The sequence below is a fragment of the Salvelinus alpinus genome, chromosome 12 (assembly GCF_045679555.1).
Source record: "Salvelinus alpinus chromosome 12, SLU_Salpinus.1, whole genome shotgun sequence".
Lineage (NCBI taxonomy): Eukaryota > Metazoa > Chordata > Actinopteri > Salmoniformes > Salmonidae > Salvelinus > Salvelinus alpinus.
In genome coordinates, this window is record NC_092097.1 from 56,633,712 (window position 1) to 56,650,235 (window position 16,524).

Consider the following 16,524-nt stretch of genomic DNA (forward strand, 5'->3'; position numbering starts at 1 on the left):
ATCATGGGCAGAAAACCCAATCTCCGTCGTTCATTGAAGCTGATTTTGTCAAGGACGGATCATTTATAGGAAAACCATTCCATATTGGCAATCATTTCAATGATCACTAGGACAGTGGAAAAACACAGAAGTGAAATGACAACATTGAACCATCATAATTTTGTATAAAATACCTATTAAAGGATAGAGAAGGATTGCTGTTTTGAATTTGGTCAGGTCAGTGTGGGAGAGGTGGGAAAACTATTGTTATGCATCGATAATGATGAGCCACCAGGTATAAACAACCTTCACGGGAAACTAAGAATAGAACAGACTATTCGCTGTATCTTTAACCAAAGCCTAAAGGAGAGTGTGTGTGTGTACACAGGCTTGGTTGGAAGCTAAAGTAATTCCACAACCTAAAAATAGCAAAAGCACCCTTTGCTGGCTCTGAAAGCCGCCCAATCACAGTTTGCTGCCTGATAGAGAGAATTGTGTTCGAATAAATACAATGCTATTTTTTTTTTTTTTAAGAGAACAAGTTACCTACTGACTTTCAGTATGCATATAGAGAAGGGCACTCAATATTTACTGACACAATTTGCCCAGCGTCGTCTGGGTTTAGCCAGGGGTAGGCCATCCTTGTAAATAAACCTTTGTTCTTACCTGACCTGCCTAGTTAAATAAAGGTTAAAAAAAAAATCAATATATGTATAAATAGTGTGACCATTGAGCAAGTTGAGGAAGATAATTATCATGGTCAATTCATATTGGCAAAGTTGTTACGATGGGGAGAAGTATGTCTGTTATAAAAAAGATGGTCTGTGCTTGACACGTTGCTCAGCTGTACTAGTTGATCAGGCTCTGATCTTGTCCCATCTTGATTACTGTCAGGTAATATGGTCAGGTGCAGTAAAGAATGACCTAGCAAATCTACAGCTGGCTCAAAACAGAGCAGCACACCTTGCTCTTAACCGCACACACAGAACTAACAACATGCATGGCAGTCTGCATAACCAAATAACACACAGCTCAAGACATCCATAGATACCCCACCAAACATGCCACCAGGGGCCTCTTCACAGTACACAAGTCCAAAAACAAATTCACAGTATTATACAGAGCCATGAACTCATGGAACTCCCTTCACAGTATTATACAGAGCCATGACAGCATGGAACTCCCTTCACAGTATTATACAGAGACACGATCACATGGAACTACCTTCACAGTATTATACAGAGACATGATCACATGGAACTCCCTTCACAGTATTATACAGAGCCATGACAGCATGGAACTCCCTTCACAGTATTATACAGAGCCATGACAGCATGGAACTCCCTTCACAGTATTATACAGAGCCATGACCACATGGAACTCCCTTCACAGTATTATACAGAGCCATGATCACATGGAACTCCCTTCACAGTATTATACAGAGCCATGATCTCATGGAAGTCCCTTCACAGTATTATACAGAGCCATGAACTCATGGAACTCCCTTCACAGTATTATACAGAGCCATGACAGCATGGAACTCCCTTCACAGTATTATACAGAGCCATGACCGCATGGAACTCCCTTCACAGTATTATACAGAGCCATGACAGCATGGAACTCCCTTCACAGTATTATACAGAGCCATGATCACATGGAACTCCCTTCACAGTATTATACAGAGCCATGATCACATGGAACTCCCTTCACAGTATTATACAGAGCCATGATCACATGGAACTACCTTTCATCTCCAATTACACAGTAAACAGCAAAATGACCTAAAGCCACTCCATTACTTAAAGACATGAAGGTCAGTCAATCCAGAACAGAAAGTTTCGTCAAGTTCAGCAGCAAAAACCATCCAGCGCTATGATGAAACTCTCATGAGGACCACCACAGGAAAGGAAGACCCAGAGTTACCTCTGCTGCAGAGGATAACTTCATTAGACTTAACAGCCTCAGAAATTGCAGCCCAAATAAATGCTTCACAGAGTTCTGTCGTGGAAAATTGCAAGATTATGTTATAATGCTTGTAAGATTATGTTATAATGCTTGTATTACATTATAATAGTTGTTACATTCGACAGAATAGACTATTGTGTGTGTGTGTTCCACTGAGGATGGGCCTCTATGAGATAGCACTGACAGAGGAGATTTACGATGTCGTTGGGTGATAAAACCTAAAGAGCATTCCAGATAACATGAGGTAATGGTTCTGTGCTATGAAGTACCAGGAACGAGATTAGAACCTTGTTTTAGAGACCAAACTGAGTGAAAATTTATAGCGAATGCTATCTGGCTAAGGGATACTCCTTTCTCAAGTAAAGGTTTGTTTGTATAGAGTTCCTAAGATCTGTGGTTCGTCATGTAGGTTGAGAGGGGTGTATCTTGGCTATAAAAGATCTTTGTAATTTTCTGTAGTCACTTTCAATGGTTCATTAGAGATAGCGCATCATTGAAAGTCAAAAAAGGCTATTGCAAAGCTCTTATTATTATTAAAGATGTAATTTAAGTTTAACTGACTGGTGTGTAGTTTGTAACTCTCCTCATTTGGTAAAGCAGAAAAATGCCACCACAGTTCAAGTACCAGACACATCTCAACATCAACTGTTCAGAGGAGACCGTGTGAATCAGGCCTTCATGGTCAAATTGCTGCAAAGAAACCACTACTAAAGGACACCAATAAGAAGTAGAGACTTGCTTGGGCCAAGAAACACGAGCAATGGACATTAGACCGGTGGAAAGCTGTCCTTTGGTCTGAGGAGTCTAAATTTGAGATTTTTGGTTCCAACCGCCGTGTCTTTGTGAGACGCAGAGTAGGTGAACGGATGATCTCTGCATGTGCGGTTCCCACCGTGAAGCATGGAGGTGGTGGTGTGATGGTGCTTTGCTGGTGACACTGTTGGTGATTTATTTAGAGTTCAAGGCACACATAACCAGCATGGCTACCAGAGCATTCTGCAGCGATATGCCATCCCATCTGGTTTGCACTTAGTGGGACTATCATTTGTTTTTCAACAGGACAATGACCAAACGCACCTCCAGGCTGTGTAAGGAGAGTGATGGAGTGCTGCATCAGATGACCTGGCCTCCACAAATCACCCGACCTCAACCCAATTGAGATGGTTTGGGATGAGTTGGACCGCAGAGTGAAGGAAAAGCAGCCAACAAGTGCTCAGCACATGTGGGAACTCCAAGACTGTTGGAAAAGCATTCCAGCTGAAGCTGGTTGAGAGAAAGCCAAGAGTGTGCAAAGATGTCATCAAGGCAAAGGGTGGCTGCTTTGAAGAATCTCAAATATAAAATATATTTTGATTTCTTTAACACTTTTTTGGCAACTACATGATTCCATATGTGTTATTTCATAGTTTTGATGTCTTCACTATTATTCTACAATGTAGAAAAAAGTAAAAATAAAGACAAACCCTTGAATGAGTAGGTGTGTCCATACATCTCATGTTTTGTGTAGACTCCAGGAAGAATAGCTGCTGCCTCTGTAAAAGTTACTGGGGATCCTAATAAACACCTCCCATGTGTCCATCCATACCGGGGTTCAAATAGAGTTTGCTGGACCCTGGAGATGGACATGGTTTGAACATACAGGGCTATTCTATTGGTTCCATATGACAACTCAATAAAGCACAAGTAACGTATTTGAAAGGATTTCAAAGAGTACCTGAACCAAGGCCTGTGTGTGACCTTGTGTTTGTTGACTACTTCACTTAAGAGACGTTAACCAATCTGAACTACACAACGGTTACCCTGGCTGTGCCCTTGTCCTATTGGATGGACTCCTACCCCCTTGTCCTATTGAATGGCCCCCTACCATCTTGTCCTATTGAATGGCCCCCTACCAGCTTGTCCTATTGAATGGCCCCCCTACCATCTTGTCCTATTGAATGGCCCCCTACCATCTTGTCCTATTGAATGGCCCCCTACCATCTTGTCCTATTGAATGGCCCCCCTACCATCTTGTCCTATTGAATGCCCCCCTACCCCCCTGTCCTATTGAATGGCCCCCTACCACCTTGTCCTATTGAATGGCCCCCCTACCACCTTGTCCTATTGAATGGCCCCCCTACCATCTCGTCCTATTGAATGGCCCCCCTACCATCTTGTCCTATTGAATGGCCCCCTACCATCTTGTCCTATTGAATGGCCCCCTACCACCTTGTCCTATTGAATGGCCCCCTACCATCTTGTCCTATTGAATGGCCCCCTACCACCTTGTCCTATTGAATGGCCCCCTGCCCCCTGTCCTATTGAATGGCCCCCTACCACCTTGTCCTATTGAATGGCCCCCTACCATCTTGTCCTATTGAATGGCCCCCTACCATCTCGTCCTATTGAATGGCCCCCTACCATCTCGTCCTATTGAATGGCCCCCTACCATCTTGTCCTATTGAATGGCCCCCCTACCATCTTGTCCTATTGAATGGCCCCCTACCACATTGTCCTATTGAGTGGCCCCCTACCACCTTGTCCTATTGAGTGGCCCCCTACCACCTTGTCCTATTGAATGGCCCCCTACCACCTTGTCCTATTGAATGGCCCCCTACCACCTTGTCCTGTTGAATGGCCCCCTACCACCTTGTGCTATTGAATGCCCCCCTACCCCCCTGTCCTATTGAGTGGCCCCCTAGCCCCCGGTCCTATTGAATGGCCCCCTACCATCTTCTCCTATTGAATGCCCCCCTACCATCTTCTCCTATTGAATGGTCTCCAGTGGACACAATTACACCTCAACCTCTTACCTAGAGAGCATTTCAAATCTCAACACAACGGCTCCATTACGGTTCCGTATTGAATGACCTCAACAGATCCCTCAATTCCCTTTATAGTGCACTACTTTATTCCCAGACCCCAACGGTGCACTACTTTAGACCAGGTTCCCTTGCCCAGCAGACGGACGCCTTCAGCCTCTTACCTTGCCCAGCTGTTGATGAACACTCAGGTTGTACATCATCACAATCCCATCCAAAATCTCCAGCAGAGACTTCTCTGTGATTGGATGGTCGGGCTCTTCCAACGGTCGCCCCAGCAACAGGCCATCGTTACCATGGCTTCCCTCGACTTGAGGAGAGGAAGGGAAGGGAAGAAAACATCATGTTCCTAACCTGGTGTTCTGTTCAGTACAATAACCAGACACCCAGGTAATAATAGGTCAAAAAGTACTAGACCATTTCTAGAGGTGAGGAATAGATTTTCACACTCATCCGCAGATAATTGGCATCCCACTAGATTTTCTGTACTTTAGCCTTGACATCTGTCGACTAAACTCTATATTTACAGTGGTGGTTGAAAGACAGAAAGCGAGAGAGCGAGAGACGGAGACGGAGAGAGCGAGAGACGGAGAAAGAGAGATAAATGTTCTCAATACGCCTCCATGTATATTCAAAGGTAAAAGCCACTCACTGTCCTCCTCCGTCCTCTGCTCCACGGCCAGGGTGCGAACTTTAACTTTCTCCGGGGGTGCCAGGGGTCGCCTGGGAGTCATGAGGCTGACAGCAGCAGTACTCAGGAAACGATTGGCTCGGCCCAGAGTGGGAGAACTGAGCCAGCTGGGTCTGGCCAGGGCACCACCCATAGCCACCGCTCCAAAGGGCCTCTGTTATAGGACAGAGACATTGAAGCGTTGCAATACATAGAGACATGTTGGTAACACTGTATAATTACAGTAAGTCACCCATCACTGTATAACGGGGCGGCAGGTAGCCTAGTGGTTAGAGCGTTGGGCCAAGTAACCGAAAGATTGCTAGATTGAATCCCCGAGCTGACAAGGTAAAAATCTGTCGTTCTGCCCCTGAACAAGGCAGTTGGCCTACCGGGGAACAGTGGGTTGTCACTGTAAATAAGAATTTGTTCTTAACTGACTTGCCTAGTTAAATAAAGGATCAATAAATTTAAAAAACGAAATCTTCACCACTCCAAAAGGCCTCTGTAACAACAAAGGAAGAGACACTGTTAAAACACATGGTAATACAGTCATATTGGGGCTCCTGAGTGGCGCAGCGGTCTAAGGCACTGCATCTCAGTGCTAGAAGCATCACTACAGACCCTGGTTCGATTCCAGGCTGTATCACAACCGGACGTGATCGGGAGTCCCATAGGGCGGCGGACAATTGGCCCAGCGTCGTCCGGGTTAGGCCTAACCCATTGTAAATAATAATTGGTTCATTACTGACTTGCTGTTAATCAGATGGCTACCCGGACTATTCACATTGACCCCCCCCTTTTTTGCATCATTCTTTGCACTGGACTCCACCCACACCCTCACTGGACTCCACCCACACTGGACTCCACCCACACTGGACTCCACCCACACTGGACTCCACCCACACTGGACTCCACCCACACTGGACTCCACCCACACTGGACTCCACCCACACCGGACTCCACCCACACCGGACTCCACCCACACCGGACTCCACCCACACCATCACACATACTACTGCTACTCGGTTTATTATCTATCCTGATTGTCTAGTCACTTTTACATACACTACATTGCCAAATGTATGTGGACACCTGCTTGTCGAATCATCTCATTCAAAAATCATGGGCATTATTATGGAGTTGCTGCCCCCTTTGCTGCTATAACAGCCTCCTCTCTTCTGGGAAGGCTTTCCACTAGATGTTAGAACATTGCTGCGGGTACTTGCTTCCATTCAGCCACAAGAACATTAGTGAGGTCGGACCCTGGATGTGGGACGATTAGGCCTGTGCATTGGGGCAGGTAGTGTAGTCCTGGCATCCACCAAACCCAGAAACGTCCGTCGGACAGCCTGATGGTGAAGCGTGGTTCATCAATCCAGAGACCGCGTTTCCACTGCTTCAGAGTCCAATGGCGGCGAGCTTTACACCACTCTAGCAAATGCTTGGTATTACGTATGGTGATCTTAGGCTTGGCTATGGAAACAGTTTATGTGCTGACGTTGCTTCCAGAGGCAGTTTGGAACTTGAGTGTTGCAATCGAGGACAGATGACTTTTTTTCAGCACTCGGCGGTCCCGTTCTGTGAGCGTGTGTGGCCTACCACTTCGCAGCTGAGCCATTGTTGCTCCTAGACGTTTCCACTTCACAATAAAAGCCTTTACAGTTGACTGGATCAGCTTTAGCAGGGCAGAAATTTTACAAACTTGGAAATGTGGCATCCTATGACAGTGCCACGTTGAAAGTCACTGAGCTCTTTAGTATGGGCCATTCTACTGCAACTGTTTGTCTATGGAGATTGCATGGCGGTGTGTTCGATTTTATAGACCTGTCAGCAACGAGTGTGGCTAAAATAGCTGAATCCACTCATTTGAAAGGGTGTCCACATACTTCTGACCACATAGTGCATTACTTCATTACTACCTGGTACCCCTGCACATTGACTCGGTACCGGTAGTCCTTGTACATAGCCTCATTACAACCCGGTACCCCTGCACATCGACTCGCTACCGGTAGTCCTTGTACATAGCCTCATTGTTATTTTATTGTGTTACTATTTCATATTTTTTCTTATTTGGTAATTATTAGAATTCGTCTTACTTTTTAACTCTGCATTATTGGGAAAGGGCCAGTAAATAAGCATTTCATGGGTAAAGTCTACACCTGTTATATTCGGCACGTGACAAATAAAATGTGATTTATAACGCTGTAACCAAAAAGGGAGAATTTAGACTTGACAACACCAATATGGTGGAATCAAGTCATAATCAAATAAAAATTATAGGGTCTAAGTGGACGATTTCCAAGAACATGAGTGTGGAGGATAACACCTTAGTCTGTACCTGAGCTGAGCCACTCTCCTCCTCCTCATCCAAATCATCCATAGAGGTAGCCTGGATCTCAGCTGGGTCCATGAGGATGTTGGCTTTGGAGGCCAGGTCATCTAGAAGCACAAACAGACAAACACAGCACAACAATTACATCATAATACAACTTCATTACCAGGCAGGTAATCCTGTCTCCAGGCAGGCTGCATCCTGTCTCCAGGCAGGCTGCATCCTGTCTCCAGGCAGGCTGCATCCTGTCTCCAGGCAGGCTGCATCCTGTCTCCAGGCAGGCTGCATCCTGTCTCCAGGCAGGCTGCATCCTGTCTCCAGGCAGGCTTCATCCTGTCTCCAGGCAGGCTGCATCCTGTCTCCAGGCAGGCTGTATCCTGTCTCCAGGCAGGCTGTATCCTGTCTCCATTATCTTTGGTTTCAAACCATTAGAATGTTTAAACGAGTTCTGACCACCAGGAAGCTACCCTCTCCTGCCCAGCACAAACAGCTCTGACCACCAGGAAGCTACCCTCTCCTGCCCAGCACAAACAGCTCTGACCACCAGGAAGCTACCCTCTCCTGCCCAGCACAAACAGCTCTGACCACCAGGAAGCTACCCTCTCCTGCCCAGCACAAACAGTTCTGATCACCAGGAAGCTACCCTCTCCTGCCCAGCACAAACAGCTCTGACCACCAGGAAGCTACCCTCTCCTGCCCAGCACAAACAGCTCTGACCACCAGGAAGCTACCCTCTCCTGCCCAGCACAAACAGTTCTGATCACCAGGAAGCTACCCTCTCCTGCCCAGCACAAACAGCTCTGACCACCAGGAAGCGACCCTCTCCTGCCCAGCACAAACAGCTCTGACTACCAGGAAGCTACCCTCTCATGCCCAGCACAAACAGCTCTGACCACCAGGAAGCTACCCTCTCATGCCCAGCACAAACAGCTCTGACCACCAGGAAGCTACCCTCTCATGCCCAGCACAAACAGCTCTGACCACCAGGAAGCTACCCTCTCATGCCCAGCACAAACAGTTCTGCCCACTAAAGAGGAAAACGGACTGAAAAAGGAAGGGACAACTTTGAGTGTCTTTGAGGAGGCGGAGTGACCAAACTTATAGAGATAGGAATTAGAAAGTACTGGAAGACCCAACGTGGACAAAGAAATACAAAATCAAAGTTTATTTGTCACGTGCGCCGAATACAACAGGTGTAGACCTTACAGTGAAATGCTGAATACAACAGGTGTAGACCTTACAGTGAAATGCTGAATACAACAGGTGTAGTAGACCTCACAGTGAAATGCTGAATACAACAGGTGTAGTAGACCTTACAGTGAAATGCTGAATACAACAGGTGTAGACCTTACAGTGAAATGCTGAATACAACAGGTGTAGACCTCACAGTGAAATGCTGAATACAACAGGTGTAGTAGAACTCACAGTGAAATGCTGAATACAACAGGTGTAGTAGACCTCACAGTGAAATGCTGAATACAACAGGTGTAGTAGACCTTACAGTGAAATGCTGAATACAACAGGTGTAGACCTTACAATGAAATGCTTACTTACAGGCTCTAACCAATAGTGCAAAAAAGGTATTAGGTGAACAATAGGTAAGTAAAGAAATAAAACAAAAGTAGAAAGACAGGCTATACACAGTAGCGAGGCTACATACAGACACCGGTGAGTCGGGCTGATTGAGGTAGTATGTACATGTAGATATGGTTAAAGTGGCTATGCATATATGATGAACATAGAGTAGCAGTAGTGTAAAAGAGGGGTGGGAGGGGGGCACACAATGTCTATAGTCCGGGTAGCCATTTGATTACAGTCATTATTGTGACAGTCTAGTGATGTTGATAGGTTGATTGCTATGGTGATATAGAGAATTCATTACAGTCAGTGCTGACCTCTAAGTGTCTGGATATTGTTGTTTACACTTCTGATCACCCAGAACCATCGTAAATCTACAAGTCTATTAAAAATCAGATCAGAGGACGTATCTATAAATCTAGAACTGGTCAGAGGTGTATGCAGGGCCGGGTTCCACCTCCCAGTACTGTGGAACAGAGGGGACACGTTGTTCATGGCCAGGCGGGGAGGCTACTGATGCTGCCGCTGATGAATCCAGGTCCTAACCTACTGTAGCTTCAAATCCAGTCCATTACATTAGGGAGGTGGAGTCCCAAAACGCACCCTATTCCCTACACAGTGCACTACTTTTCAATGGCTCTATAGCCATTGATCAAAAGTAGTGCACTATCAAGGAACTATGGTGCCATTTGGTACTCAGCCCACGTCCAAAACAATCCATCACCAGCCAGCTGCTCCTTCTCCTCTTCCTCTAAAGTGGTTGAGATGCTCCTTCTCCTCCTCCACTAAAGTGGTTGAGCTGCTCCTCCTCCACTAAAGTGGTTGAGCTGCTCCTCCTCTACTAAAGTGGTTGAGCTGCTCCTCCTCCTCCTCCTCCTCTACTAAAGTGGTTGAGCTGCTCCTCCTCTACTAAAGTGGTTGAGCTGCTCCTCCTTCTCCTCCTCAACTAAAGTGGTTGAGCTGCTCCTCCTTCTCCTCCTCTACTAAAGTGGTTGAGCTGCTCCTCCTCCTCCTCTACTAAAGTGGTTGAGCTGCTCCTCCTCTACTAAAGTGGTTGAGCTGCTCCTCCTCTACTAAAGTGGTTGAGCTGCTCCTTCTCCTCCTCAACTAAAGTGGTTGAGCTGCTCCTCCTCCTCCACTAAAGTGGTTGAGCTGCTCCTTCTCCTCCTCCACTAAAGTGGTTGAGCTGCTCCTTCTCCTCCTCCACTAAAGTGGTTGAGCTGCTCCTTCTCCTCCTCCACTAAAGTGGTTGAGCTGCTCCTTCTCCTCCTCCACTAAAGTGGTTGAGCTGCTCCTTCTCCTCCTCCACTAAAGTGGTTGAGCTGCTCCTTCTCCTCCTCCACTAAAGTGGTTGAGCTCCTCCTCCTCTACTAAAGTGGTTGAGCTCCTCCTCCTCCACTAAAGTGGTTGAGCTGCTCCTACTGGTAACCTAGTGGTTAGAGCATGCCAACTGCACGCTCCCTCAAAACTTGAGACATCTGTGTCATTGTGTTGTGACAAAACTGCACATTTTAGAGTGGCCTTTTATTGTCCCCAGCACAAGGTGCACCTGTGTAATGATCATGCCGTTTAATCAGCTTCTTGATATGCCACACCTGTCAGGTGGAAGGATTATATTGACAAAATATGAAATGCTCACAAATAGGGATTTAAACAAATTTGTTCACAACGTGAAAGAAAAAAAAACATTTATTTTAACTCGTGAGACATGGGACCAACACTTACCATGTTGCGTTTATATTTTTGTTCATTGTAGATGTAATGTCAAACTAGATTAAAGAGGATATATATAGAGGGGAACTACCATCTCCTGGTCAGTTCAACATGACCTCATGTTAATCACTACCACCATCTCCTGGTCAGCCTCAACATGACCTCATGTTAATCACTACCACCATCTCCTGGTCAGCTCAACATGACCTCATGTTAATCACTACCACCACCTCCTGGTTAGCTCAACATGACATCATGTTAATCACTACCACCATCTCCTGGTTAGCTCAACATGACCTCATGTTAATCACTACCACCATCTCCTAGTTAGCTCAACATGACCTCATGTTAATCACTACCACCATCTCCTGGTCAGCCTCAACATGACCTCATGTTAATCACTACCACCATCTCCTGGTTAGCTCAACATGACCTCATGTTAATCACTACCACCATCTCCTGGTCAGCCTCAACATGACCTCATGTTAATCACTACCACCATCTCCTGGGTTAGCCTCAACATGACCTCATGTTAATCACTACCACCATCTCCTGGTTAGCTCAACATGACCTCATGTTAATCACTACCACCATCTCCTGGTTAGCTCAACATGACCTCATGTTAATCACTACCACCATCTCCTGGGTTAGCTCAACATGACCTCATGTTAATCACTACCACCATCTCCTGGTTAGCTCAACATGACCTCATGTTAATCACTACCACCACCTCCTGGTTAGCTCAACATGACCTCATGTTAATCACTACCACCATCTCCTGGGTTAGCTCAACATGACCTCATGTTAATCACTACCACCATCTCCTGGTTAGCTCAACATGACCTCATGTTAATCACTACCACCATCTCCTGGTTCAACATGACCTCATGTTAATCACTACCACCATCTCCTGGTTAGCTCAACATGACCTCATGTTAATCACTACCACCATCTCCTGGTTAGCTCAACATGACCTCATGTTAATCACTACCACCATCTCCTGGTTAGCTCAACATGACCTCATGTTAATCACTACCACCATCTCCTGGTTAGCTCAACATGACCTCATGTTAATCACTTCTACCATCTCCTGGTTAGCTCAACATGACCTCATGTTAATCACTACCACCATCTCCTGGTTAGCTCAACATGACCTCATGTTAATCACTTCTACCATCTCCTGGTCAGCTCAACATGACCTCATGTTAATCACTACCACCATCTCCTGGTTAGCTCAACATGACCTCATGTTAATCACTTCTACCATCTCCTGGTTAGCTCAACATGACCTCATGTTAATCACTACCACCATCTCCTGGTTAGCTCAACATGACCTCATGTTAATCACTACCACCATCTCCTGGTTCAACATGACCTCATGTTAATCACTACCACCATCTCCTGGTTAGCTCAACATGACCTCATGTTAATCACTACCACCATCTCCTGGTTAGCTCAACATGACCTCATGTTAATCACTACCACCATCTCCTGGTTAGCTCAACATGACCTCATGTTAATCACTTCTACCATCTCCTGGTTAGCTCAACATGACCTCATGTTAATCACTACCACCATCTCCTGGTTAGCTCAACATGACCTCATGTTAATCACTTCTACCATCTCCTGGTCAGCTCAACATGACCTCATGTTAATCACTACCACCATCTCCTGGTTAGCTCAACATGACCTCATGTTAATCACTTCTACCATCTCCTGGGTTAGCTCAACATGACCTCATGTTAATCACTTCTACCATCTCCTGGTCAGCTCAACATGACCTCATGTTAATCACTTCTACCATCTCCTGGTCAGCTCAACATGACCTCATGTTAATCACTACCACCATCTCCTGGTTAGCTCAACATGACCTCATGTTAATCACTTCTACCATCTCCTGGTTAGCTCAACATGACCTCATGTTAATCACTTCTACCATCTCCTGGTCAGCTCAACATGACCTCATGTTAATCACTACCACCATCTCCTGGTTAGCTCAACATGACCTCATGTTAATCACTTCTACCATCTCCTGGGTCAGCTCAACATGACCTCATGTTAATCACTACCACCATCTCCTGGTTAGCTCAACATGACCTCATGTTAATCACTTCTACCATCTCCTGGTTAGCTCAACATGACCTCATGTTAATCACTTCTACCATCTCCTGGGTTAGCTCAACATGACCTCATGTTAATCACTACCACCATCTCCTGGGTTAGCTCAACATGACCTCATGTTAATCACTACCACCATCTCCTGGTTAGCTCAACATGACCTCATGTTAATCACTTCTACCATCTCCTGGGTCAGCTCAACATGACCTCATGTTAATCACTACCACCATCTCCTGGTTAGCTCAACATGACCTCATGTTAATCACTTCTACCATCTCCTGGGTTAGCTCAACATGACCTCATGTTAATCACTTCTACCATCTCCTGGGTCAGCTCAACATGACCTCATGTTAATCACTACCACCATCTCCTGGGTCAGCTCAACATGACCTCATGTTAATCACTACCACCATCTCCTGGGTCAGCTCAACATGACCTCATGTTAATCACTACTACCATCTCCTGGGTCAGCTCAACATGACCTCATGTTAATCACTACCACCATCTCCTGGGTCAGCTCAACATGACCTCATGTTAATCACTACCACCATCTCCTGGGTCAGCTCAACATGACCTCATGTTAATCACTACCACCATCTCCTGGGTCAGCTCAACATGACCTCATGTTAATCACTACCACCATCTCCTGGGTCAGCTCAACATGACCTCATGTTAATCACTACCACCATCTCCTGGGTCAGCTCAACATGACCTCATGTTAATCACTACTACCATCTCCTGGGTCAGCTCAACTGGACATCATGTTAATCACTACCACCATCTCCTGGGTCAGCTCAACATGACCTCATGTTAATCACTACCACCATCTCCTGGGTCAGCTCAACATGACCTCATGTTAATCACTTCTACCATCTCCTGGGTCAGCTCAACTGGACATCATGTTAATCACTACCACCATCTCCTGGGTCAGCTCAACATGACCTCATGTTAATCACTACCACCATCTCCTGGGTCAGCTCAACATGACCTCATGTTAATCACTTCTACCATCTCCTGGGTCAGCTCAACATGACCTCATGTTAATCACTACCACCATCTCCTGGGTCAGCTCAACATGACCTCATGTTAATCACTTCTACCATCTCCTGGGTCAGCTCAACATGACCTCATGTTAATCACTACCACCATCTCCTGGGTCAGCTCAACATGACCTCATGTTAATCACTTCTACCATCTCCTGGGTCAGCTCAACATGACCTCATGTTAATCACTACCACCATCTCCTGGGTCAGCTCAACATGACCTCATGTTAATCACTTCTACCATCTCCTGGGTCAGCTCAACATGACCTCATGTTAATCACTTCTACCATCTCCTGGGTCAGCTCAACATGACCTCATGTTAATCACTTCTACCATCTCCTGGGTCAGCTCAACATGACCTCATGTTAATCACTACTACCATCTCCTGGGTCAGCTCAACATGACCTCATGTTAATCACTACCACCATCTCCTGGGTCAGCTCAACATGACCTCATGTTAATCACTACTACCATCTCCTGGGTCAGCTCAACATGACATCATGTTACACTAAACTAAAATATAAAATGCAACATGTAAAAGGTTGGTCTCATAGTTCATGAGCTGAAAAAAACAATCACCGATATTTTCCATTCGCACTAAAAGCTTGTTTCTCTCAACATTTCTTTACATCCCTATTAGTGATTTCTGCATGTTACGATTATATTTTTGTTCAGTATCTTTCTATATGAATCACCGTAGATGTGTATTCACTACTGCCCTTCCCTGTATACATTCAATATTGTCCTTCCTGTCCCAAACTCCGCTTCTAATTCCCTCTCCCTTGCCAACGTATCCCATTTGAATGACCGTTTAGTCTGGATGGGAGGCTGCTGGGAAACATTAGGACGATGTTGGAAGCAGTGGGGTGATGTAACCAGCTGCTGTTACACACAGCAACACACTAGGACTACATCCCAAAAGGCACACTATTCCCTATATAGCCTAGTGCGCTAATATTAAAACGTACTATATATAGGCAATAGGGTGTGATTTGAGACGAAACTCAGGCCTCATGCCATAGCATTACACCTGAAGCCAGATGGGTAGTGTTTGAACTTCTATGATGAAAGAGGTTCAGGCAGACGGTTCAAAAACATCTGTTATTCTCCAGCGTCATCAGAAGACTCAATAGGACATTGTCTGATTCAACAAATGGAAGCTACAGTATAAATGTTTCACCGTTTCCCCTTTTTTCTATTCTGATCCCGATAGAGATGGGAAAAACACACTCACACGGTGCTAGACGGGTTACTACAGACCGGGTTCAATCCCGTGCTGTGCCACAACCCCGGCCGTGGCTGGGAGTCCCGTAGGACGGCGCACAATTGGCCCAGCGTCGTCCGGGCTAGGGGAGGGTTTACTTGGCTCATCGCACTCTAGCGACTCCTTGTGGAGGGCCGGGTGCCTGCGGGCTGATCCCAGTCGCCAGTTGAACGGGGTTTTCCTCCGACACGTTGGTGCGGCTGGCCTTCCGGGTTAAGCTGGCGGGTGTTAAGGAGCGCGATTAGACGGGTCAGAGGACGCATGATTCCACCGTCGCCTCTCCCGAGCCCGTTGGGGAGTTGCAGCAATGAGACAAGATCGAAAAATTGGGGAGAAATAAAGGGGGTAAAAAAGAAAACTTAAATGCAAAAAAAAAACACACATGGAAGACAGTCTCAGGTAGATGAATGTTACATGCTTTCTTCACCAAACTACGATAACCAGAAACCACCAAATGAATACAAAAATGGGGATGATTTGGTAGTTCTTTCATACATTTATTTGACAAGGGCCGTGTGCAATTAAAGCAAAGTTAACTCTTTCCTTGATCTCACAGGAAATGTTATGCATTGTACCATATATACTGTAGCTAGAGCGCTAATGTTCATCTCTACTCCCTAGAGCAGGGCACTCCAAACCTGTTCCTGGAGAGCTAACGTCCTGTAACTTCACTCCAACCCTGTTCCTGGAGAGCTAACGTCCTGTAACTTCTCTCCAACCCTGTTCCTGGAGAGCTAACGTCCTGTAACTTCACTCCAACCCTGTTCCTGGAGAGCTAACGTCCTGTAACTTCACTCCAACCCTGTTCCTGGAGAGCTAACGTCCTGTAACGTCCCTCCAACCCTGTTCCTGGAGAGCTAACGTCCTGTAACTTCTCTCCAACCCTGTTCCTGGAGAGCTAACGTCCTGTAACTTGAATCCAACCCTGTTCCTGGAGAGCTAACGTCCTGTAACTTCACTCCAACCCTGTTCCTGGAGAGCTAACGTCCTGTAACGTCCCTCCATCCCTGTTCCTGGAGAGCTAACGTCCTGTAACTTCTCTCCAACCCTGTTCCTGG

At 46.0% G+C, this 16,524-nt stretch overlaps 1 protein-coding gene across 2 annotated transcripts in view; it reads right to left on the minus strand.

Annotated features, from left to right (window-relative positions):
* Positions 1 to 16,524, minus strand: part of rnf123 (ring finger protein 123) — a 283,644-nt gene that overhangs the window by 217,685 nt on the left and 49,435 nt on the right. For both annotated transcript variants that reach the window (XR_011667296.1, XM_071336894.1), the window contains exons 21-23: positions 7,757 to 7,857; positions 5,398 to 5,590; positions 4,910 to 5,055 (exon numbers count right to left, since the gene is read on the minus strand). Coding sequence is in view for 1 of the 2 variants with exons in the window: in XM_071336894.1 (XP_071192995.1) it covers positions 4,910 to 5,055; positions 5,398 to 5,590; positions 7,757 to 7,857 (440 nt within the window). In the remaining variant the exon portion in view is untranslated. The remainder of the gene's footprint in view (positions 1 to 4,909; positions 5,056 to 5,397; positions 5,591 to 7,756; positions 7,858 to 16,524) is intronic.